The sequence below is a fragment of the Poecilia mexicana genome, unplaced genomic scaffold, assembly GCF_051168715.1.
Source record: "Poecilia mexicana isolate PSO_F unplaced genomic scaffold, ASM5116871v1 scaffold_6, whole genome shotgun sequence".
NCBI classification, from domain to species: domain Eukaryota; kingdom Metazoa; phylum Chordata; class Actinopteri; order Cyprinodontiformes; family Poeciliidae; genus Poecilia; species Poecilia mexicana.
The window spans coordinates 31,598,745-31,626,406 of NW_028263375.1; the positions used below are offsets into that span (position 1 = coordinate 31,598,745).

The following is a 27,662-nucleotide window of genomic DNA, read 5'->3' on the forward strand; positions in this document are numbered from 1 at the left end:
TTTTGTGCTTTTGCCCACAGAGACTGTGGGGATTTAATTGTCCAGCAAGCGTGTTTGTCTACTGCGGTATTGGGACATAAATAGTAACCGAGGAGCTGAATACCAACCAGCAGACTTTTTCACTCCAGCTAGAAGACAATCTATAGCCCCCAGATTTTTTTCCCACTGTTTTATTTAGACAACAGGGACAGTCTTCTTCGTGGTTTGTAATTTCTTTTGTTTGGACTATGTCCAGTTGGCTCAACCAGAGCTCTCACAGCATCACAGAATTCATAAAAAGTTGTTTCATTCTAACGTGTTGAATTCATAGCTCTTCTGTTAAATCGCAGACTATAATTTTCTCAAAACGCCGCATAAGTAGCCGCTCCCAAGTAGGCGGGTCTTGTTCCAACGCCTGAATAAAATGCTGACGTCTCTTCTGATGGCTGATAGACACCGAGTGCTAGTGCCATGGCTGAATTATGGAAATATCTCATGTATCTGTTTACATTCTTTGCTGCCATTATTTCTAATCGATGAACACGTTTATTTGCGTGAGATTTTGATTTCATTTCTTATTTACCGGAAACACTGCAATTGCGGAATATTTATTTTTTGATATTAGCAAAATATAGACAAATATTTTCGCATACATGTAATGGAAACGCAGCTAATGATGCCAATATCTGACTCAATCTTCCCCTTCTGACAATCTTAAGGACGCCTTTAAGATCTTTAGCAAGATGACACTAAAGATGATTTTCTGAGGTGTTCCTGCTTTGTGGTAAGTTAAGAGTGATCTGGTCTGCTGATAAGGTCTCTGGGAACTCAAACTGAGGATATTCAACATGTTGGATTGTCTTGGCCCGATACTGCACTACTTCTTCTGGGGTGTCCCCAGTACATCAGTATCCTTGTTTTACCATTTTTAAATAGAGCTGAGGAGCAGGGGTAGCAGGGTAGAAATCATAGCGTTCTATCAATATTCTCTTTTGTTACAATTAAAGAGTTTCTGGTCAAATCAGGTTAGTTGGGTTCATTGGTGATTTTTTTTTTTTTTTTTAGCTTTTTTTTTTTGGCTCAACCAGAGCTCTCACAGCATCACAGAATTCATAAAAAGTTGTTTCATTCTAACGTGTTGAATTCATAGCTCTTCTGTTAAAGCAATCCTAAAGATCCACAGTTGACCTACAAATATGACATATGACAGAGCATGACAGTTGTTCTAGTTTTACTTAATCAGTGGTCTGTTGGAAACAGCAAGGCTTCTTCATATATAGTAGTCACGTGACAGCATTAAGTGGGTCTCTGTGCTCATCATCCCCAAGAGGATTCCTTATCTTTAAACTGTAGGCCTTTTACTTAGTAGATAACACAACTATCAAAGTGTGTAGAGTGTGCATGTATTGGAGTTTTCTGCTGCTCCATTTGCACTTTGGTGTAATATCAAGTGTGTTTGAGTAATTGTATCTGTCTGTTATGTGTGTGTGTTTACGGCAGGCACCCCTACAGAGTAGTCATACGCACGACACAGGCAGGTCACAAAGAAATTATGACTCCGGGTGGAAAGGCATAGTGCCATTTCACCCGGTTGGAGACCCCCACCAAGGTCAAGGAAGACGTCCCTGACAAGGACCCAGCTTAGATCTCACCAGAGAAAGTGTGATAAAATTATTAGACAAAGAAACTAGCAGTGTGTTCCTTTGATTAAAAACGTATTAAGAGTGGAAAGGATTCAGAGTTGTATAAAACTCTGCAGAAGACCAAAAAGGAGGAATTAATTGAATGTGAATTGCCTTTACACTGGGATTTGGCACATCCCATAAGTGGGATGTGCCAAATCCCACCTATAGAGCACCTCAAACAGACACCAACTCCACACACTTACAGTGATCATGGCATTCTGCCCACTTTCACCAGGACTGATAGGATTTTGAACCAGCATTTTACATTTCAGCCAGGTCTCTTATTCAAGTGATAAGAGTTCGAACAGGAGCATCCAAGAACGCTGCAGGACTGAATTCTGTGCATCAGCTCTGAGTCGCTCCTTGCTGAGGCAATATAAGCTTTCATCTTTTTGATACAAGTTAGAAGAAATTGTCTCACTGAGCCTGTACGCTTTTGTAGACTTCCAAGAGAAATCATATACTTATGCACACACAGCTTGGATCCCAATAGGGGAGAAGTTGACTCTTCTCCCATAACTTTACGTCTTAAAAAGAGTCAGAAGGAAAACCGAAGGAGAACATGAGGAAAAGAAAAATGCAATCTGTAAATAAACAGACAAAGGAGAAAACACGGAGGGAGAAAATGTAGAAAATATTGCAAGAGAAAATAAATCAATGTATGATGTAAAAAAAAAAAGCACCAGTAACTAAAAAAAATAACATAAATACAAAGCATGAAAAAAATGATGAAATATAGTGTGGCAGTAAATGACACAGCCACATTGTATAAATACAGAATACAAAAAAATGAGAATAAAGGGAAAACTAATTAATGAAACAAAACAGTAAGATTGTAAAGTAAAAATGAAATATAGAATATAGTAATATAGAATTACTTAATTCTATATTACTAATTTTGGCAAGAACAGCCACCATACACTTAACTATGAATAAGAAAAAAACAAACATGAACATAAAGAAAAATCCAAAGTCCATCTGGCTTCCCAGTAAATATTCTTTGGGTATTTAGTCACAGTATTAGTCTACTATAAGGCACATAAACTAACAAAATCTCAGCGTATCTATGTGTCTCAAAAGCTGAGAACAAACGCTTTGCAACTACCCTGAGTGTTGCAAAAAGAATAATCAGATCTAGAGATATTTTTTAATGTCAGTTCAGGATAGAACTCTGACAGACCACCACAGGAGGACTGAGAGGAATTTAAGGATACTTGGATGCTTTTTCTGGACCATCTTAGGTCCAGACTTTAATACTCATTGCTGACATTTGTTATTTATTTATTTATTTATTTATTTATTTATTTATTTATGCTTTTGCATGTTGTTCTTGCACTTTATAGTATTATTTATATATAATAGTGTTTGGTAGTGTCTAATATAAAAAAGGTGGGTAACTATTATGGGTGAATCGATAAATTCACCAATTGATAAATCGGCTACAATTTTTTAAATTTTGGGAAATCAGTGATCAGCCAATACGTAATTTACTTATTTCTTATTTACCTCAGCAAAGGTCTAAAAATCAACCACTGTCTTCTTTTGTTCTCCGATGTGAGATGGTTAGCTGACAGACTCACCCAACAGGTCATGTCTGCACTTTTTTGCTGCCAACAGTAAAAATGTGTCCATTTAAAAATAAAAATTTTTAAATTATTTTTTTTCTCTCACAGAAACTCAAGAGTGATGTTCCAACATTTTACTACTTTTTGCATGGCAGCTGTTGCTAACTCAGCGACTTTCTTACTTTATTTAGCAACATTTCAGAAAAGAAAAATCGATATTGACCAAAATCTGAAACGCCAGCTCAGGCTTTGTATAGATGGTGATCCGTGACTGGCCAGAAAGCTGCAAATGGTGCACCCCTGGCAACTACTCAAATCACACAGTCAGTGCATCCCAATGAGCAACTAAAATAAATTTTATGGCTTTCGTAAAGAACAGATTATCCAGGGGCCTGTAGCACAAAACAGGATTAGAAGTTCATCAACGGAACTTAAGTTTCATCTCAGGATTTTCAGCATGATCAACCTGGGTCACCTTACCTGTCACCATTGTAATTTATGCCAGAGACCTAGTCTACTTTAAAGCAGGTTGGGTTTCCATATTAGAAATCAAGAACTAGAATGCACTACCTCTCAACCAATCAGAGACTTGAGCTATCCGAGGTACACCGTTACATGTCAGGTCAGCAGAAAATCTCTGAGATCATTCAGCAGAAAAGATATGTGAACATCCAAGAGAATGAATACTTTTTATAGACAATGTAGCTGGATCAATAATACAGTTCTGGCAATCACATTTGGAACCAGGGTTTCACAAAATTAGAATTGACAACATGCTCCTAATATTAAGGTGGGTGGCTGAAATAGAACCAAAAACATTAGCTTGACCCATTAAGCCAGTTTACTGGTAATATGTTAATGTTTTTTGGAGTTTTTTTTATCTTTCTCCACCTTTTCAGTAAATGTGAACCTAAATGTATCTAGTTTTATCACGGTCAGAGCATTTCAGTTCCCATTATCTGCAGCAGAGTTTCACACACATGACTCCACTGCCAGGACTTGGCTGCGGCTGGGTTCAGGCCTTCCACTTGGCGAGGTGGCGAGGTGAGAGTCAGGCCTAGTGTGAAACAGAGGGTCACTTTCACACTGGCTCGCCCAAGCAGCAGGTATGCTCTCTAAACTGTCTCTGTTGCACAGAAATTAGCCGGCACTTTCGAAAAAACACTTCTAACCAAATCAACATCACCAAGCCAAAGAAATCTGCAGTTTTCTACTCAGAAAAAAAAAAAACAAGCACAAGGGCTAATTCCACTGATTAGCTAATCCTCACACTGAAGAGGAAGTTCTTTGTAGTATGACATGGAAGGGAAAACAAGACATAAGCAAACTGTCAGCTCTTAGAGGTAAAAGGATAGAAAATACTGACAGTCAGTTCCCAAAACCACACACACACACACACACACACACACACACACACACACACACACACACACACAAAACTCAACCACGCAGTTCTTTCACTGTAACGCAGTGAAAGAACTGCTTTACAATAATAATAAAAATATATTGCAGCATGTTGACGTAGTTTTTCACATGGCATAGGATGATGGCTGTTCTCAGTGAAAAATCACACAGTCACTTTCAGCACTGACATTTTTCATAATCTTCTCTATGTTGTTCTCCTGTGTTAACAATAATGGAAAAATCACGATATTTTACTGATAGTTTTGCCTCATGAGACTTACTGATAATACTGGCATCATTCGAATAATAAAGATGTTATACAACTAAACTTTCCCAGGTTTGCTAATAGCTGGAGAGGAGAGGACCCAAACCTACAGGAGTTCATTATCCACACAGAGTGCTTCTTTTTCTGTTGATTTAAACAGAAATTTATGTTGGCTAAGAACAGAGCTGCCAGTGTTACTCAGGAAATCAGCGTTAAGACAAAGCAGTGGCTGTGCTGAAGCACAACTCAAGCCTCCACCCCTCAACTGCAGCTTCCTCTCCCACATCAGTCCCAACCTGCAGCTCCCTCCCAGAAAGTGGGACACTCACTAAGCACAAAATGGCTCAAAGATCGAAACCAAGAGAAGAGAGGGCTCAGTGTTTGTAAAAGTCATTGCTGTGGAGAGCGACGGTGGGTTTTAGAGGTACCAAAGCACGCAAAGAACGCAAAGAGTGCTGAATGCGAGTAAAATGTAATTGTCTTTGCAACAAAATGCATTACCACAAAGCCAACAGGGAGACAGTAAGTTGTGCTGGAGGGGAGCACGATCGATTAATGGCTGAAACGCAAAAGCAGGTTGAGACCCAGCATTGAAGCTGATGCTTTATCTTAGTCTGTGCACTTTGAGAATGGCAGTACCCTAGCAACAAGGATGGTTGCTCTCCTTTAGCTTCCACACCGTATCTTTCCAAAAGAGCAGACCATGAACAGGAACCACATGTATGGGACTGGCAGTGCGCCAAAAACTGTACTTCAACAGGACGAGGTCTAGAGCTGTTCTATTGGGAGGGTGACTTTAAAGCACTTCTGTTGTAATCTGGAGCTATGTAGAAAAAAATACATGAATCCTCTATAGGGCTAGCAGAGCACCCCATAGTATGACAGTAGAGAAAACACAACAATGGAAGTTTGCTGGTATATGGACCCTCTAAAAGCACCAACAACAGTTTGGTTCAAATTTCACTTTCAAGCATCGTCATGACGATTACAACCACTCCCTTTGTCATACTTAAGTTCTGATACTGATTTCAGTTACTTACAAATAGAAACCAGGTTATAGTTTAATTACTCATTAAAGACAATAAACTCAATGCAATGCTTGAAAACTCTAATGTTAAGTGAGAGTAACTTAATTCAGGTCATAAGACACTGCAGACTGAAGTCGGCTCCAAATGCAAGAAGTGGCCCATAAGGGATGTCATTGTGGGTAAATACAATGACATCTGTCAAAACAAATGCATGTGTCTAGCTCTAGAAATTCCTCGTAGTCTTTTGCCAGCGATAAATGAGAGGCCCAACAACTGTTAAAATCTGACGCCACTCCATTTTTGTTCACATATGATGAAGTAATGTGTCTTCTTCAGAGGTTTTTATGTTGTTTCTTTCACAGGTTCTTGGTGGAGCGCCACCACAGGCAAAGGGGTAAACTAGTGAATCAAAGGGTTTGGTTCATTTGACATAGTCAGTGTAATTTTGGTCCCCAACTGAACCAATTCTTCAGAACTATCAAGTCTGAAAGCATCCTTAAAATCAGCTCTTTGTTTTGAACATCATGCAGTTGAATGATTGATATTCTCAGCTGCTTTTTGACTGTGGCGAAATGTTGTAAAGATGGGAGGACACTACAACCTCTCTCTTACTGTTAAAGTCTTTTTCCAAAGGAAAAACTAAAACAGCTAGCAATGCACACAAAAAGTGTCTGCACCAACTGCAGCCAAATGGCTCTCTGAGGGTGCAGCTGACATAATCTCAGACAGTAGAGCAATCATCAACAGTCAATAGCTGGGACCTTATCAGGACATCCCTACTGTAAATATTGTCCCATATTTCATCCAAAGCGTAGAGTGGCTCTTACTGATGAAACTTGCATTATTTTGTTCAAAGGGAAGAGTCGTCCTTCCCTTTTCGACACAAGGCCTGTGTCAGCTCGGTGTGGGCTCACATGATTGCTCACAAGTTTGTGGCCACATTTTCTGCGGAAATTAACTCGGACAGCAGTGTTAATAATTCGCTTCAACTAGTCTGCTTCCACTAACCAGTTTTTGAATTCATGCTTTTGCAGAGTGTTTGTCAGACATGGTGAGAAAATGCCAACATTTGTACGATTCTTTTCAATATACCTACAGATTCTCCAAAAACAAAAATAGCTCCTTGGAAACTGCAAAGTTGTTGTCAACGGAAGAAGCTGTCTGTAGAAAAGGGCGGCGCTCTCTCCGTGACCATTTTGTTTACCTATATGCTCAGGGACGTGGCATATACTGAAACATGAAAGGTGTCCCCGAGTGGTCTGCGGTGTGTGTGAAAGGTGTGTGCAGAACCACGTCACCATGATGTTTGTTCAGCTTTGGATAAAGGATGGGAGGAAAGGAGAAAAGGAAGTAAGTCATGGATCAGATGGGTCCTTATTTTCCTTTCTTGCCTCGGCAAAATAAAATTAAAAAAAAAGGCGTAAGATGCTCACAGCCACTACTACAGGCACTGATTGGTTCTCTAAACCTAGTGGAGTCCTGCCACAAGCAGGTTAGAAACAAAGAATTCTACTTAATTCTCAGTTGAACTTTGGACAGGATCTGATAAAAACAGCATCTCAGTGCTATTAAGAACAACCAGCTGAAAAGTGCTTCGCTTATAATTCACAAACTAGGAGATCTAAAAGGATGTTTAGAAGAACTCTTTGAAATAAGCTGGCAAAGATAGCAATGACTGCATTTAATTAGACGCCCACATTAGCAGACATTTTTTACTTTCAGCCTATTAAGAGCTGATGTGGATGGGAAAGAAGTGCTTTCTGTACATTTAACCTACATCAGCGTAACACAAAACAAAACAATGCAATTTCCATACTCCTTTATGACAGTAGGCTAATTGCATGTTTTTACATTTCCTCTGTTTTATTTATTTATTTTTTGCTTTGTTCTTGTTCAGTTTTTGTTCCTGCAGCTACAGCTGGAAAACACCCACGCTCAGTCCCTGCTGCCTCTGGCTCCGTCAGCAGCATCAGCAGTAAAAAAAAAAAAGAAGAAAAAAAAAAGCAGGTTAACCGGCTCGAAAAAATAATGTATGCTGCTTTATATGCAGAGATGAGGAGAAAGAGATAAAGCTGACAAGATAAGAACAAAACCCTCATATTTCTCTGTGATTCATCCCTATGGGTCTCTCTCTCTCTCTCCCTCTCTCTCTGTCGGTAACCTGAAGTCGGCCTCTCACAGCTGCTGCTCTCATTCTCCTCCAACGAAACACCCACACTCATTTCAGTGCTGCACAGGACACACACAAGCGTGCACGCACACATAGATACACACCAGGGAAGCACAGAGTGTGTGCATAAGAGTGTGCGAGTGAGGGTGTAAATCAAAGAGAGATAGTGACAAAGCATAAGAGAGAGAATGGACATTTACTGTAGCAACAGGAGTCATGTATGTGGGGTATATTCCTATGCCATGCGTGTTCTGTAGCTCAGGTTACTCCATAACTGCCCCTGTTGTGAATACAGCAACAGCTGAGTGGGGCTAAACAAAATGACAGTAAACTGAAATAGCACTTGCTGCTCTGGAGTAATTTGAGAATATTTAGCATGAGATTTATCAACCAGTAGCAGCTTTACCTTAGACAAGTTCAACCACAGGTTTTCTCTTTCTTTTCTGATGGTTTTCACTGTGAACCACCTGTTGCTCTCTGCTTAAACAACAGGAATCTGAGTAAATGTGCTTGGGAAGATTGTTGTGCCATACGCATACATTTAATAACATAAAGTTACAATTTTGGGGGGGGCGTGGGAGGGAGGTTGCCATTATTCAAGACCCAGATGACAAACTGCAAGTGTTTGAGGCTTGATGATTGTTTATATTATGAAGATGCTTGTTGCTGTAGATTCTGGGTTTGTTTTATCCTCTCTTTCTGCAGGTGTAGAAGCAGACTTCTAGGGTGTTTTCTTGAATTTTACTTCCCTTTTTCCCTTTCTTTTCCATTTCTGTGTCTATATATATATATATATATATATATATATATATATATATATATATATATATATATATATATATATATATATATATAAATAATCAGTGTATATGCAAACATTTTAATTGTTTTAGAACTTTCAGATTAGTATCTTAAATAAGAAATTGTTCTTAATGTTTTTCCTGGTGAAAAAAAAGGTTCAACTAACTAATAAATAACTAAATACAAGTATTCAAAACTGCATATATATCACAAGCCAAGATGTGATGTACATGTTTAGTACAGTAAGGTTATTTACTCTGTAATTATTAAATCTTTGTACCACGCCAAAACAATTACCTTATCTGTCTTTTTAAAATTGAGTTATGTTTGGACACTGTTTAAATTCCATGTTCAATGTATACGCATACATTTAATAACAGAAGTAACTTTACATTTAAAAAATTATAGAGAAAAACACCTTGTCTTCCAAAAAAACTTTCATTTTCGGATTGGATGTACTGCTATATTTATGACCTCTCTCTCTAGCTCAGACATACTTTTGAGTATTCTGGCAGCAGTTTGAGCTTTTTTTCTTTTTACTAATCTGACACTAAATTTCATTAACATATTCACAAAAACTGACATGCATAAAACTTGTTGGCTCTTGTTTTGTTGGACTGAAGCTTTCTAAAGGTTTTCTCCAGCCCTTCACACCATTACCTAAATATAGTAACACCAAAGAAAAGTACGGATTTGATTCATTAGCTGCTTAGCATTGGACAGTACTGAAATGCTATAAAGACAGTTTATTATAAATAGGATTCTTATGACAATTTCAGCAAATTCTCATAAGAGAACTTCTTCTCATAATGCCTTATGAGAAGTAGTTCTCATAAGGCATTGAGGCAGGAAAAGGAAGAAATACACTGAGGCAAACTGAAATTTATGTTAAAAATAAACATTTATTTTTAACAGAAATGGTGGTCTTGTTCTACCATACCCAACTACCATAAATTTTGATTTTGTGTGGTGGGGAGCTCATCTTTTAGCATGTCTGGTTTTCCGAAGGTGATCCAGTGTCATCTATGAGACTTCCTGATCAGTCACTCCCAGCTGATGGCTTTGAAACTCCCCTGTTTGTGATTTTCTTGCCTGTTTCCATTCCTGTCCTCCTGAAGAAAGAGATTTCCTGGTTTTGCATGACTGTACCAGGAAACTTTGCATAAAATAAGTTTCTCCTTTTGTTGATGACCACAGCAGACTAATTGCTATCTTAACGACCTGACATACTTCTCCAAATAGCCACGTTTTATACTGCTTTTACACTGTGTTTGGCTGAGGTCAACAACCCCGTTCCACTCTGGGAGGATATAGAGTTTCCACCACAGTCTCTTAGAAGGTGATGGCGTCCTGTTTACACACCATCAACTCAGAAGTGAAGAAGAAAAGAACAAACAAGAAAGAACAAAGTGATTCCTCATGAGAATAAGAGTGTAGTTTTTGTCTCCACGCGGGAAAAATAGCAGATCTCTCCTCACTATATTGCTTCTTTTTCTTTCCATCTGACAGTTGTTTTCTTCATCTTCCACCATTCAATTGCTAAAGTTATTATTTTGCATACAAGTGCACATGGATGATGCGGACACAAAACAATGTGGGATACTCTCGCACATCCACAGAAACCCCTAGCGGTCCCTAGTGGGTAAGAAAAAGATGATGACTGTTACGTCACTGAGATTTTGCGCTTGAGTAGACATTAGAGAAGACCAAACAGTGATGTCCAGTCAGGGGACGCAGTCCAGTCACCTGTCATCATGACAAGAGAAAATACATTTTTATTTACTTGACTCTTCCGCAAATATGTTTTCTGTATGATTTCAACATTTTTATAACAAGTTCGGCTGTGGCGAACCTTCCCGTTTCAATTTGTATGGTCCATTCTAGTTTGCAACCTCTGCATCTTGTTTATTGCAGCATCAACATGTGACAAATTAGCCTTTATGAAGCTTGGTTGATTGGCTCCAAGCCAGTAGATGAGAACACGCCTAATTCACATTTTCTTGAACAGTTTGCATGACAATTGGATGGATGGAAACATGACTGGTGCCTCACCAGACATGAATCATCACAGAGACTACAAAGTATAAATCAAGTTTTTAGGCCTCAAACCTGTTAGCCCTGTCCTAAGAGATACAACTTGAGAATGGTGTGACAAGTCATACACTTTTTGTCTACAAATCAACATTTTCAGTCATAATAAGGTGCCGTAATTTAAAGGATGGTATTAAATTAAAGTGTCACATCATCCAGTCCAGGTTGCACCAGTCACCAGACTGTCTGTATCTCTCGGAAGGAAACCCAACGCCTGAATCACTGCCTACACCGACTTAGTGGGTTGGCCATTGCTGCAGTGGTGAAGAAGATATTTTAAATATCGTTGTATATATCGGCATAATATAATATCGCCATTAATTCCAGGCCATGTCGCTCAGCCTTAATCTCAGCAAACAAAATCGTGATGATGGTAACTGGACAATGTTTTCTGAGACACATTAAAAATATCACTTCTATTCCATTATTATGTTTAGAGCCTGTTTACTAGTTTTTTCAGCTCAGCAAATGCAGCATTACATGGTTATTAGAATAAATTTATGATTATGGACAACAGGTACACAAATAGGAAATATTAATTATTACAGAGGCAGACGAAAAATCAAAGTGAAAAGGAAAGGGAAACATTTGCTCACCTTGATTCAAACATAAAGCATCACAGGGACTATTGAGCTAACCATTAGAGCTGCACAATATTCCGTGGATATAGCATCATTAACAGTGGGAGTAATATTATTTTAACACTATTTGGAATGCAATAATCGTTGGCTTGTATGTTCCAAAAACATCAAGTAAAACACCGAGCTTCTCCAAGGATTCCCACTCCAACCACGTTTGCTTTAAGTGCAAATATTTGCATAGCTATTAAGCAATTTACAAACAGTGTGTTTTACGTAATTATGCACCTGGTGCAGAGAAATGCAATATTTCTGACATCGTTGGTATGGAAATGTAGACCAAAGTGCAAATAAAAAAAGGAAAGGAGGAGGGGAGTTGGAGATAGGATTAAGAGTGGAGGAGAGTTAGAATGATAGATGCTGTGACCTACTTCCTCAGCTCCCTGCCTACTGCTTTGACTCACACTGACAATTTTCACAGGACACAGAAAGGCAAAAGTACCAAGAGCCGACCAAGATCATGGGATTTCTTCTAACAACAATGTCAGACAATTCCATTCTGGTCTGTCCCTCTTCTTGGTATTCAGCAACATGTAGTTTTCTTCAAATATAAATTACAGATGGTAGTAGACGTGGGTTTGGAAGACCTCGAATACTTGTCTGTGTTGTAGAGGATCTTCACTGAAGATGGTCTGTTGTTACATCTTTATTTTCGTACCATCAGCTCTAGAGGCTCCAGAACATTCAGAAGAAAAGAATCAAATCTTCTTCAGTGGCAACAATGAAAGATCTAAGATGGAAACTCTGAGTAACAGAGTACAGAGGAATAGAGCAAATACAGATCTATGTAGGGGTACACCAATAAATTGGTCCGGGTTTCCTTAGTTTTCTATGATTGAACACTTACAGGAAAAAAAATCTTATCTACCTCTGCAAAAGTAAGAAATTCAGTCCCTGTCCATTTTGTTCTGGCCGACTGAAAGACCAGCCCACCACATCACATTTGCATATAACACCAGTCACCACACTGCTGCCAACTTAGCTACTTTGCCACAAAGTTTCACCACTGCACCTATTTGGCTTCAGTTTCATAAACTGTCCGATTGATGGGTAATCATTTATCCAGGCAACTACAGAGGCAACCACTGTCCACAAGAACATCATCCTCATAGAAGTGCCTTCTTGACCTACAGCAAGGTCCACCAGCGCGGTGCCCATGGTGACCAGGTTGCCCCTGAAGACGACATGAGTTGCCCTTAGAGCTGTTCCAACAGTAGATAAATCCTTAAAAATAGATTTAGTGTGTGTATCAAGCTGGTAGCCCATCCTATTAGCCAGTACCCATGCAGCAGCTCTCACTTGTTAAAAGTTTGAGAAATCCTTTAATCTCCAGGGCAACCAGTCAGCTGTACAAAACGCCTGGGTGGACTCCAGAGCTAAGTCACACTCCTCCTTGCAGTTAGTATTTCCAAGCTGCCGAACTTCCCCTCCCCATGACTCCCCCACTCAGCTCCTTCAGACTAGCCAGCAGCAATTAGCAAACACCTGGTGGAACTAAGCATCAGCTGAACTCTTTATACAAGCTTCTCAGTGGTAAAAACATTATTAAAGGCTAACATTACAAAGTTAAATGTCAACTGGCATTTATATAACAATTGAAGGTAACAAATTACTTGACTGTGCTATAAAATGGCACTTTATGCCTGGAAAAAACATAATACTGCCTCCTTTAAAAATGAGAAAAACTGTCTTGGCAGATAATTACATGCTATTTAAATTAAAAACATAAAATTTTAGGGGAATTTATAACTTAAGTAACAGAATCCCAACCTTTGTTTTTGTTTTGTTAGATAGCATTTGTTAAGCGATTCAGACAAAAAGAATACAGTAATGATTTGAATAATCCTCACTTGCTGCCGCAGATACATTATCCACACACTCAGACATGCTCTTTGATTTCTCTGATAACTTCGCCCCCCTGGGAACACATCCATCTTCTTAACTGACTGTGCGTGCACATGCTCTCACACACGCACACACACAGGCTGTAGAAGCAGAACTGACTCAACTATTGGACCGTACCACTTTCACCATAACAGGGGCATGGTTGTGGCGAGTCTTTTCAGCCTCCTTCCTGTGTTGAATGTCGGGTGGGTGGCTGGCTGTGAAACATGAGCCTGGGAGCTTATGAGGAAGGGTCTGGGCTGGAGAGCCGAGGTGGGGGTGAAGGGTTCTGGTTGCTAGGCAGCCAGACGATCGGAGCAGGATGCTCATTGGCTCGTGGTGAGCAGGGAAGAGCGGGTAGAACAGACGGGACTCTGTCATAAGCCAACGTTAACGACTTGTTTTGTCAAACCGAACACAGAATCGCTTCCATTACAGTGACAGCAGGATGTGTTACAGATCATCATGATCATCGAGTGTTTCATTTGTGAAGCAACGCTCATGCACAAACTTGGTCACAACGATGGTGGGGAAAACAAAACATTTTATTTTCTGAAAATCTTTAATAAGCGTGGACATGAGGATGATTTTTTTCTTGAATTTTTGGCTGCCTTAAAAAAAAAGAATCTCTAAACTTCAGCGCTCGGCCGATGATTGAATCTGCTGGTAATTACAAGGGAAGAGAAGAAAAGCACTGAGTGACACAAAGAGGTAGAATCTCCCAAACACAGAGACTTAAAAGAACAAACGGGAGATGAACAAGGGCATAAAAAAAGAATTAAAAAAACATCACTGTCACTGTCTGAACAGAGAGTGAGAAGCTGGAAAAGCCCAGCAACAAGGCATGCCTTAAATAGCTAGACGGTAGGAAATAACATGACGCTGAAGAAAGTCTAATAGCTCTGAGCATGTGTTGCGTTGCACTAAGCATGCATAGCCACAGTGCTGACAGCTACTTTAAGTCATATGTTATAGCGCATGACCTACAGATGAAGCCTGACTGTGAGGGGCCGGATGGTGGCTGGCAGACATACCAGCAGCAAGTCTTAATTTCCAAATGCTTCTGTCTTTGGAGAAAGGTAAAGGTTAAACCAAACAGAAAAAGGAACTCCTATCTGGGTTCAGGACTTGTGTGTGTGAGATTCAGCTTAACATTAAAAAGAATTGTGACAGGTAAGAAGAAGCACAAAGCCAGGTGAGTAAAGAGCAGTTCCAGTTAAGACCAAAAATATCCATACACCTGGCAGATTTAACTTTAAAATAATCTTTTATAGCTCTATGTAATTGGGACACACTGCTATGAGAATCTGGGCCGATATCAATATCTGATATTAATTTTGCTGCTTTGGAAAATAACTGATATTGTATGTATCTTTATTACACACATATATAAATATATCCCTACATTTTCAACACCTTTAAAAAAACACTCTGACTTCACCTCTGATTCTCTGTTTCAAACTCCCCACAGTCCTGACTCACCATTACTGTCACATGACCAAACACAACATGACCAACTTCCTCCATTCCCCACTCCAGAAACAAACAGCAACAAGATGGAAATAAGTATCGGTTGTAAATATCGATCCAGTTTTATTTATCAGATCAATATTGATATGTTCAGAAAATTATATTGGCCAAAAGTGATTTTAGTGCCAATATATCATACAACCCCAAGTAATATTCATGTACTGAGAATCAAATTTGGTTCTGATAGAGAATTTGTGGAAGAGGTTAAAATTAGCATGATGGTAAGAAGGTATTTCAATTGCAAAGAGCTGAAGTTTACTAAAGATAAACTGTCAAAACTCTACTGGTTTAATTGCTCTAAAATCACTGAGAAATATTGAGATACTGTACATTTTTAAAATGTAATTAAAAAAAACATATTTTTTCATCACCACTCCTTTATATTCTTTTAGAGTCTTGAAATGTATTCTTTTATGATCCAAAGAAAATCATTTAAAATATAAATCTATTAGTCATTTTGAGATTATCTTTAAATCAGTACAGCACATAACATCTGTATTGTCCACCATGGGTACCATACCTCATATAAGTAACAGGTTGTCATGGCGACTTGAAGCTCAGCGAGTATGGTGTTAAATTGTTCTCTTTTTTTTTAACTGCTACCATTATGAACGGATTGATAAAACTGTGACTTGCTCATGCTAGCAACAACACTTCCAGGAAGTCTGGCTCAGCTTCAGAGAAAAACTTCCTCTCAGAGTGCTACCTTAGCTGAGAGAGTATGTGCCAACACCCTCTCGCTGCAATAAAGAGATTTGAGAAAAATGAACAAGTTCTTCTCCCAGCAGAAATGTTAAAAGTAAAAGAGCGGCATGTTTCATTGCTACATTTATGTAGCTTGTTGCCTTCATAAAGAACGCACCGCTTCAGAACCGACAAAACCGAGCTGTTAAATATAACTTACGGAATCTTCCTTGCTAATAGTGAAACTGGAAATCTTTTTATTACAGCAGCACAACCTCACACTGAAAATGTTAATCCAGGTACCCACCAGAATGCTATGTAGATTGTTATACTTCCCTTACAATCCTTCTCAGTGAGAACATAAACTTTCATCCATAGTTTTTATTTATTAACTATTTAATAACAGCTACAATACTGCTGTGCATGCTTGTTATGGCCGGTCATAAATGGTTGTTGCTAAGATACTTATCTTCCCCGTCTTTTCATTTATCATTCTTTGTCAGCGAAATCACCCCATAAGGTCATTTTCACAAGGATCAAATAATGTAAGCTGCGTCTGTATAATTCAACTCTCCCACGGAGAGGAGGAACATAACAGTTCCAACGAGCCTGACAGTCTGTCCCACTGCACAAGCTGTGCTGAGGTGCGGCATGCCTGATTTTTGTTTTGGTTTTTCAGTATTAAATGAACTAGTTCAGTGTGATAACTGTTGAATGAGGGAAAATGCTAACATAACGGTGTTTAAGTTTGCTACGTATGCTGCCATATCTAAATATGTAAGCTGTGTGGTTTTAAACGTGAGGAAATATGTAAGATTTTGTGAAACATCACGTTCACACTTTTGTAGTATATGTGTCACTTTTGATACACTCCCATATCAGTGACTGAGTGTTGGGGGAAATTCAGTGTTCTGCTGCATCACAGTGAGGTCCATTCCTTTTGTCTTGATGTCATTTTCTTGTTTTATGTACTTTGTTTTTTCATATTTTAAGATTAACTGATCATCTGGCAATGAAATCTCAAGTGTAGCCTCCAAGTGGTCAGACAACTATTAACCAAAATAAACAGAAAACATTTTAGTCAAAGTTTCAAGCACGCAAATGTGTGTGCTTTATCAGCATACACAGCAAAGCATACTGTGAAATCAAAAAGTGTTTCTGATGGGTCACTGCTGCCATTTTTACATACAGACAAGTGCAGTGTACATGTCTGTCCAAGACAAGTCCATCACAGCCAAGTTTAGCTGGTGACCAAACAGTGCGTGCTGCAGTATTAAATGTATATTAGGCAAAGGTGGAAGGTTACTTTCCATTAGCATCTTGTCTTCCTATGCCAGGGGAAAAGGCAGACAGTAGTTTGAAGAGGAAACAAATGTTGATCTGTCACTGTTCTTTTGTTCTTTTCATTAGAGTAATCCCTCGTTTCTTGCGGGGGTTGTGTTCCGAAAATAACACGCGATGAGTGAAATCCGCAAAATAGTTACCTTTAGTTTTTACAATTATTATAACGCATAATTAAATACTCTACATTGAAACCAAAGTACAAAACCTGTTTTCAGGTCAGCGGGTGTGTGTTCATCAATCGGGCCTTAATGTGATCCGGAGTCATGTCACTAAAGTGTCTCCTCCAACCTGCCCCATGAGATTCACAGCTGTATCTATGGCAGAGCGATGGATCTCGTCAAGCGAGCCTCCGGTCGGGTTTTGCGCTGATTCTGGCCACAGTTTTTTCCAGCAGGCATTCAAAGTTTTCAGCTTTCATCTTCTGAATGGCCAATCTGCACTACTTATATTTAAATACTGTAACGTTATTGGCACACAGGTAGAGAAGGAGCTCGGAGACTGTTTAGCCAATCAGGACGCAGAACACAATGCACTGTGAAAAAATCTACACAAAAAAATCCACGAAGCAGCGAGACCACGAAAGGTGAACCGCGTTATAGTGAGGGATCACTGTATTTTATGTCTTCTCTGGCAGTGTGGCACTCAAAATTGTTGGTGAGACCCAACAGATTTACTTTTACAAGTGGAGCAATACGGCTTTCACTACGATGCTCTGCTTGAAATATTTATAAACTTCAATGGAAAATGCTTTGTGTTTATTTCAAATTAATGGACACGGAGATGGAAAGGAAAGGAGAAAAGAATGAAAGACAGGAAGGGAAAAGACATAAGAGTAGAGGAGAGAAAGATGTAGAGAATACAAGTCACCATTCTAGAAGTCTGCTTCTATGTCTACAGAAAGAGAATAAAAACTGTTTCTTTTTTCTACCAAAAACCCCATATAAGCCTAAAAAACTGTTGTTGCCAGGCTGAAGTATTTATTAGTTGTCTTCATCAACACAACAATGTAAATTACTATTTCCTTTAGTGATTCAAAATTAGTCTTAAACATATTTACAACTATGTGTCAAGTTCAAAGCATCATATTCAGAGCCCACCAGTGTAATTCCACCAGTCACATGCTGACAGCGACTGAATAGTGCTTCACAAGACTGATTCACTTAAAAGGGAAAGATTGTGGAGTTGTAATATCATAAGATCTTGTTTCATATCTACTTATCAGCCCACCATTCAGGATTTAGCTGAAATGAGTTTCCTTTTGTCGTAGTTTTGTCACCTGAAGCACCGATAAAAAGAGCAAAAGTATTTATTGACACCTCATCCACCAACACTTTTACACCTAACGGTTCATTATCTCTGCTGCATTTATCTTTACTTCTTACCGCAATGGAAATAAAACTGAAATGTCAAATACATTAAAAGGCTTTGAGTCAGTTTCTCAGATTTGGAGCTGAGTTTAAAATTTGTGCAAATGATAAATTTTGGCCAGCAGAAAGGCACCACTATCCACCTGCTTTAGATCTAACCTTGGACTTTGGCTCATATGTTCGTCCTCTGTGGTGCCAAAAATAAAACAAAATATTGATACTAATGTCAAAGCAGCCTCATTATCTCTGGAAATACCCATTAAGCCGTTAACTTGCAATCACAAAGAAAGTTTGCTTTTCATTCTCACAGCCTTAAAATGTCTTGGCACAGAAGAATGGAGGACTTGTAGTGGCCCGTCATGGTTACCATGTGATGCTTTAGTCTTTTTTGGCTGATCTCCTTACAGCCTTCTTTCTTTCATCTCTAGGATGAAACCTGATACGGTATCTCAGCAGCATTTGACCACATGTTAATTAATCTGCAGCGAAAGAACTTTTTAAAAACGCCCTGCCACCACGAGGAATTGTGAACCTGCCATGAGTGCTACGCTGTGGGAACAGGAGAAAAGGGAAATAGAACATGTAACATCACTGCCAGACTGTAGAGGTTGAGCATAGGTCACCTCTCATCAACCGCCGAAGTGTGACATGCTTTAGATATGCTGAACAATAAGGCTGTGTGGCTGCTTCTGCAGTTACATTAGCTACCCATAAAAGAATATTCAATAGCACTGATAGCCTAGCAGCTGGTGGCCAGATGATACTTTTCTTCTGGCTATCAAGGGGCGTTGGGAGAAAGCTGAAGCATGAAGGGGACGGGGGGAATGGTTTTAATCCCCTCTGTCACAGTGGACTGTTTTGTCTGAGACATCAACCTTCCATTTCTACCGTCCTCCTTTTTGCCTTGGCAGCTCAACATCGGCTAAACTGGAACTGACAGCTCAGGATTCAAATTTCTATAAAGCACTTAGTTTTTAAATGAAAGATATTCTTCTGTCTTTTTTTTCATGTCTTTCTCAGATGGACTCGTTTGTGACACAATAAATAGATACATTGTGCCGGAGTTGCAGAGAGAGACGGATAATAACCATCCCCCCATAAAAAAGACGGGGAAGAACTTTAACATCCGCAGAAAGCATATGAGAATGGCTGGTGAAAAAAAACAAAAAAAAACAAACGTATTTAGAGTGGAAGAGATGTCAGACTGTCAGAGTGGAAGAAAACATAGTAGACCCAGAAAGACTGTCAGGGGAAAGGAAATTCAGTAAAGATTCAAACTACTCCCTGGAGCTGATGACGCTGTGTGTGGAGGCAAGAGGTCCAGTTCAGTATCAGCGAGGCTGTGGATGGCACAGGGAAATAAGCTCAGTATGAGCAGACCATTCCTGTCTGTTCGGCTCATTCAGACCAATCAGTCCTGCAAGGGTTTGGGACCGTTCTAGAATGAATGATCCACTACCGGATCACAATACACGTTCAGTTTTCACAAGTGTTGATAGTATTTTTTTTTTCTACAGAAATTCTTTGTGTTACACACAAAAAAACGCTTTGGAGGACAAGCCTGAAGTGGAGCACGGCCAAGCTGAGACGACCTAAATCCAGAAGTGCAGCGAGAGAAGGTTCTGCAAGGGTTTGTTCAGAAATAACTCAACTCGTTCTCCGTCTCCTGGAGAACAACAAAACTTCAAGTTCAGTATTTAGTAACCACAGATCAGTACATCATCCATTAAAAGTCCTGCTGCCCTCAGCTCCCCGCTGGTGAAGTCATTGAGGACAGTGAAGTTTTAGACTGTGGAACAGATTTTAGAAATATAATGCTTTGGTGGCAAGATCTATGCTAATCTTTATTAGCATAGACAATTAAGCATAGGAGTGATAAAGCAGTCCCGACTTCCTTCATTTAAGAAGATCGGCAGGCGGCTGATACACGTAAGATAAACCTTACCCACTTCCACAAATCAGCCATTGTCACTTTTTGCTCTGCATGAGAGAGGGCTGCCTGACAGACCCACCCACCAAATTATGTTACACGTTATTGTGTTGCAAGTTAGCTATAGTCACCCTACTGTTGCGACTTCATCACTATGTTGCATGTTAATTGTTTTCATTCAGAAATTTTGCACATGCAGAACGCTTGAGCGTAAAAACAATTCTTTTACTTGTCCTTTTTTCCATTTTTGCCTTTTTCCTCGCTGTGTCGGCTATGCTACACATAGGTCTGTTCCATAGCAACTGACTGATAACTCCAATAATGTATCAGAATTCAACAACAAAAAACACAGCAACATTTCATACACAAAGAACGGAACATTCAGTCCGTTCTATTATGTTTTATGAGCATCTGAACACAGCAGGGGTTGATTAGTTAATTTAAGCACCGGCTCTACCGATGATCTGTCAAACAGTAGGTGTGTGGGTCGCCTTTTCTTTTTCTTACTGATTTGAAACACACCGAATTCTGTAGCACATCTACATGCTGCAAATCCACAGACCTTCTTATCTTGTAGTCGTAGTGTTGGCAATTAATACAATGGATCTTGCAAGTGTGACATCAACTAGCAACGTGTCGATATTTAGGCAAAAATATTGGTATTGGTCAAAACTGTAATCGGTGCACCACTATTTAAGCAGTCTCTAGCTATTTTTGGCTTGTCCTCTACACACTCATCACTGTCATCTTAACTATACAAAAATAGGAATCTTAAAGTGTCTCCTTACTTTTGGTCATTGCAATTTACAAAGTACTGAGGAACAGCAAAACGACATTTAATCATCTGTTCAGATCTATAATAAACAGATGGGTAGTGACAGACAGAGATGCTCTGAGAAATTGGCTGGTTACTAGATTTTAAGTTTGAAACTATAACTCCAATCTTTTTCAATTCAGTAAATGCACCATAGACGAGCACAACAATAACACTCTTCGGTGCAAGAGAAGACTTACCTAATGACAGTATCAGTACGGTGTTCAAAACAACATGTATACACACGTAGGTTGATTATTCAGGCTGCCACTTAAATTAGTTTACTGGAAGTTTGTCTGTTTTATCTGATTGAAGCGTTCAGCGAATCACAGAAACAGGCTGGATTTGAAAAAGTTAGTCATCTGTGAATCTCACACTTAAGGTAAAGCTCTGCTCTTCTTTTCCAGGAACCAGGGCAGTTCTCTGTGGCAGTTTTTCTCCTTGCTGCTTTTTTCACCCCAGGCACCAGAGCTACATCACACACAGCAGAAATCTACCAAAGAACGTCTAATCTTCATAGAATTACTTGGAGAATAGAGCAACGCCCCGGAGAAAGTATTAAAAGTAAAGTTAGAATATTTTAATGCAAATACAAAAAAAAACAAAAAAAACAATCCCAGGACTGTGGATCATCCAGTTTTAGGTTTAAAACTGGATGTGCAAAATGTGCAAACTTTAAATCCATTTAAAGTTTGCACATTTAAAGTTTGTACATTAATTGGGACTTGTTCCAACTACAGACTTTCACAAAGACTAGAATTAAATAACTCTGTTTTTAGACCATAATCATTATACAACAATCTATTATTAAAACCATTTTAGTCTGATTTCACTGGTTTTACAGCGTTCACCACATCATTAGAAAATGACCACATCATTTACTAATGATGTGGTCAGCGTGGTATTTGACCCCACTTCCTAGGCAGTGGAAGAGATTCTGGGAAATGAAGTTCTGGAGAACAAAACATTTAGCAAAAAAAGGCCAGTACTCTTCAGACAATGAGGCTACTTTCACTAATGCCAACCACGTTAATCACAATAATACTAATGTGAAATGCTAAATGCCAACTGTAATCATTTTAGTCTTAGTTTTAAAATATTAACTGCTTAACCATTTAACAACGACTGCTCTCTCAACCCTTTTGGTGACACCTACAACCTAGATATAAAAAATGAATGACTGATCATGATATAATGGCTGCTTTGTAGCTACAGTTACAACATGAATGATTTAACAACATATTCTGGTAAATTAGAGTTGTTTTCCTTCCAAATGTTAGGGTGACACCAATTATATTTATATTGAGATAATCTTCGGAAAACATATTTACAGTATATGTTGTAATATGGTCAACATTTTGTTTTTGGCCCCCATACAAATGTACAGAAAGATGCTAGTGTGCTATAATTTGCCTTGAAGAGTAAAAGAACCGTGGTTTCATTATTTTTAGTTTATTTTTAGATACCAAACCTGTAGGAATTTAGCCTTTATCTACCAGCACTTTGGGCTGTTTTACAGAAATTCCTTCAGTGTATTATCAGCCTGGCAGGCCACCAGGCTGATAATACATCACCAGCATTGTTTATTTATTATAGGTTTTTTGATATGCCAGGCACAGTGATAGCATAAACAGGTTAAAGGGACTCTTTGGTGAAATGGAGAATAGTATGGTCAGTATGTTAACATATAGAGAGACTGAGGTCAAATGTCTTTTTTATTCACTGTAACTCTGTAACCACTGCCTGTTTTTAAAGGTGACGTGTCATGTATGAAAGGATAAAAAAAAAGGATGCTAATTAGGATGAAACAACAAGGCCACTAGATGACTGCCTTAGCACCCCTACCGTCAGGTTTCTGGGGGAAACCTTGTCATTGTTTCTTGTTTCCTTACTATATAAATAGCTTTTTAAGACAGAAAGTACTAAAAAAACCATATTGTATCTATTTACAGTACTTAAAAAGAAATTGAAATTGGTTCGACTTGCCTACAAAATCTCCAGTTATAGAAACCTTCTTTCCATGTAGTTTTCAGAGTGAAAAAAGTAGCAAGAATACTTTCTGTTGGTGGTTCCACAAGTATTCTGTGTCTGAGGTAGACCCTTTCAAGTCTCTTCATGATAATTGATACCAACACATTTCTAGGGACATAAATCTATCATCAAGCTCCACAGATATTACACTTTCAACTTTTGATCTGTTGCAGTTTCTATCATTGGGACTCACCCTCAGTGCTTCGATGACCAGGTCTCTGGCTTCCAGCTCCCCTTCCATGATACTGAGGAGTGTGAGAAGCTCTGGCTTGCTCAAGTTATCCATATTGAACTCACATTTCTGCAAGACAAGCCAGAGAAAACACACCTTTAGTAAAAGAGATTATTATAGTTAATACAGCTGAGCAAAAGAAGAGTATCAGACAAAAACACACATTATTCATAAAGTTGTAAAAAAATAAAGGCCAAGCTGTTAAAAGTGGGGTAGAGCAGCTGGTTCCAATGGTAACTCACAGAAAACAGCTATTGGAAAACTATTGCTTTCAGTGGACCATCATCTTGAAATGCATTGAAATATGTTAAGACTCAAATTAATAAAAAAGTCATAACCAAACAGATAGTAAACCACAAACTGCTCTGCATAAAACCTTTTCAGTAACGCCAATATAGGTTTGTCAAAATAATCCATGTTTTGAGATTATTTGCCCAAGATGGAACACAAGATTGCACAGCAGAACTAATGATGTACACAGACACACTTCGTCCTTATCCTCCTTTGCATAGGCTCATCTGACCAATCATGTCTGAGAATTGAGATAGCATATTTAAAAATGCTGCCAAGCTCTAACCCACACTAAGTCATTCTTTGCAATACTTTAGTCGAAAGGCAAAAATAAAAGTGTGGGTTAGAGGTATTTGGTGCTAACTGATAAAGATGTCAGACTGTTCTATAACAAAGGCTCTTAAAGACTGAAGCTCTGATATCGAGGGATTGTGCCAGATGACATATGCTAACATTGGTGGTTTAAATGTAAAGTCACCTTGGCCAGATTTGTCTCCCATAACAGTGCTGAAGAACTACAAATTACAAATTAATGCTGCAAAAAAAGAGTCTGACTACCAATGAACAGCACAATGAATCCAGGGCTCATTCTTCCTCAAAGGATATTAACACTTCTGGGTGATGTCCAGTCTGCTGGTTTGCTATACAGTATAACAACACTGTTACGGTCTTTTCTAAATGGCTGCTGAATTGCCTAGTACTTATTGGTGTTGCTCTAAATAAGGCAAAGAAAATGTTACCTTCTAATTACCTATATATTTCTTAAGAGTGAATCCTGGGCCTTAAGAAAAGATCCCTGGAATCAAATTTGGAACTGAGCATTTTCATCACTATCAACATTAAATTAGAAATTTTGGTATAATGAAAATCGTCCATTGTCCAGTCCATCCATTGATCCAATGCTTATATCCGTTTGTCCTTGCCAATCTCCAGCGGTCATCAGGCAAAAGGTGCTGTACACCGGACAGGTAGACAATCCATCACACACGACAGACACCATGACCTCACAGAGATGTTATTGTTTTTGATGTCAAATGAAAGCAATTAGACCACCTAATACATTTGTTACAAGTTAATTTCTAAATACAGAGAAACATTGTATTTGTGGTTAACATAACATAACATACACTATGGTAGACCAAAACCTTAATGTCAAAGGCTGTAATCCTTCAAATCAAACTGCGTCAAAGAGTCATTTTAGGAGAATCTTTGCATTATGAAAGTAATACTTCGGTAATGTCCTTACAGGAAGCTTTGGGCCAATACTCAGACAAAACGCACTTATGTGACGAGTCAGTAAGTACAGTATATAACAGAACCTTGGCCATTTTTATGGTAAGGTGTTAAATTAATAAGTTTATTGTTTTTCTTTCCCAAATACCACAGTGCTTGGTTACATCCTGGAACCACACAACATGGTCCAGTCAGGTGACATTCCTGAGCTGAGTGTCAAATTGTTTCTCGAAGAAACCCTGAAAAGTGTTGTAATCACTGAGACCAAAAGCTAGGCAAGGGAGGGACATGGGAAAAACACTTGGCTATAGACCTATGGGTGATGAAACTCACTTAGTCCTGAATAAGGACTGGTCAGTCAATATGAAAAGTTGTTGTCCTGCGTGCTGAATGCTGTGTGTTTGATTCTAGCTTCTTTACTTTGCACATGTCAAATGTTTTCATGACCAAGACACCCTCATATTGGCCAAAGATCTGTGGATTGGTGTATGAATGTGTTTGTATTTGTGTGTGTCTGGGTGAATGAGGCTCTGGTTTCAAAGAGCTTTGAGTGATTGGTATGACTAGAATGGCACTCTATTAGTTTAGTCCATTTACCATTTAAAGGTTGGTGAAAGCAGAATTTGTAGTTTCAGTGTGAGCAGGCAGCTGAGAAAGCCACATCAAGCTGCATTCCTAATCTCTAGAAGCTTTTTTTATAACGTCATTTGTCCAATAAAGCCTTAATAAATCAGCTAAATGTAATCACACAGAGGAACGCCACAGTCTTGCACAACGTGCAAGATTGTTACCTGCTCACTCTAAAGGCAGGCTGCTCACTGAAACCAGATTTACAATCTTCCATCAAGATTTGAGCCAACAACATCTCTTACATCAGAGTGCAGCAGAGGTCCATCACTCAGCATTAGCCCAGGCCAACGCTCCTTTAACCAACAGCTTTGAATGACAAAAAACGTGCCAAGTTTAAGCCAGGAGATCTCAGACAGCGTCTTACCCAAACAACATTACCTCCTGTAGTCTCACAGATGCTCTTTTAGAGAGCTGACTTTTAGAGATATTTGCTTAAACAGATGCACATTAGATGCAAAGTGGCTTCTTCTTGACATTAGATCGAGCTGAACTTATTTTCATTGCACCAAAGACACAATCCTTATGAATCTCTAATGTGTTATGAACTGCTTATTTAGATGCATGTCAAATCATGCTCTTTGAACTCTGCTAAGCTTGTTTAAACCTCATCAACACGTCAGAGCATGTTGCTGAGTATGTCTGAAGACCTTCAGTGAAATCTTCATGACATTCAACCTGCACCTAACAAGTAAACTAGGTGTTGAAAATGAATTATTTTTTTTTTTTTGTTTCCTCAGGTGATGACACATACCAGTAGACTACCCCATGACATCACAATGTCGGTTTCTGTATAGAACGGGTTTGCTTAACAAGCACCCAAGAGCCATGTCATTAAGTTGTTACAAACGTCTAATTCATTAATTTATTGTTTGATTCGCCCCCTGATTTATTGTGAAGGATTTTAGTGCATGGTGACAATTAAACCACACAAGTAAAATTACTTTATGGAAGCAATCTTGAAGTCTGGCAGAGCAGATGTTCTACTGAAAGTTCCCCCTGCATTGAGCTGAGGAACAGGACCTTCAGAACCACTGTACCTAGTCCATCACTGAGGTGTCACAATAAGACCTTGGCCAAGAGTAAGTTGTCATTCACTAGTTTGTCTAACACTGTTCTCTGAGATCAGAACCTGCTGGACCTCAGATGTCCTCCTCTGTTTTTCAAAAGTTCCTTTGCAGGTAAAACAGGTCAGAAGAAACAAAGTTATCCCCGAAAACCTTGAGTTTGCCTTTTAGAGAGATGAAGAAAGATGATAAATTTACATCTTTAATCAGCTAATGATACTCTAAACATTAATTTTGCATAAATGTAGTAAATAAGTGTTATCAGTCAGCATAGTTAGTAATCCATTATTTTTCAGACAATACCAGTTCTTTACACTGTTGAAAGATGTAAGAAAGTAAGGAGCGACACCACATAACTAAATTATCCAAATTGATCTCATTATCCAATTTCTAACCCTCGCTTCTTCCAGGAAGCGCTTTCGCCTCTCTGGACTTCTCCTGGAGTTTTCATTGACATCCAACCCTCAGCAGCATCAGTTGGCGGTTGAGCTAAGCGATAAAGTGCAAAGTGCTCCTTCTTTCTGACATTCCTGCACAATGGACAGGTGAGCAAACTACACTTTGCTCCATGAACCATGCACCAAGGGCCCTGGTAGCGTGGCCAATGTCTAAAGGTTGACTGCTAGCCATGGCCCTCTTTAGTGGGCTTGAGTCATCCATACCACAAGAGACAGAACATTCTTATGGTGTGCAAAATCCTTTCTTATATCCTGCTGGCAAAGGAAATCCAAGTCTTCCACAAACTAATGTACAGTCCATACAAAAGGAAAACAGTGTACAATATAACATACTATCCAGGAAACATGAAAAGAACTCATTTACTGAAAAATATGCCAACTAGGGTAGTTTTTACTTGGTAAGCTATTAATATTTATCATTTATATTCACCATGATATTTTCATAGCATTGTTCCAGCTCAAAGCTATACTGGACAGAAATCCCTGAACCAAGTTTTACCTGACCAATTCAAACTGATCCCATCATGACACCCAATTGTGAATA

General features: G+C 38.9%; 1 protein-coding gene across 4 annotated transcripts in view; it reads right to left on the minus strand.

Annotated features, from left to right (window-relative positions):
- Positions 1-27,662, minus strand: part of cttnbp2 (cortactin binding protein 2) — a 77,679-nt gene that overhangs the window by 45,038 nt on the left and 4,979 nt on the right. For all 4 annotated transcript variants that reach the window (XM_015009939.2, XM_088006591.1, XM_015009938.2 and 1 more), the window contains exon 2: positions 23,404-23,511. In XM_015009939.2, coding sequence (XP_014865425.2) covers positions 23,404-23,511 — 108 coding nt within the window. The remainder of the gene's footprint in view (positions 1-23,403; positions 23,512-27,662) is intronic.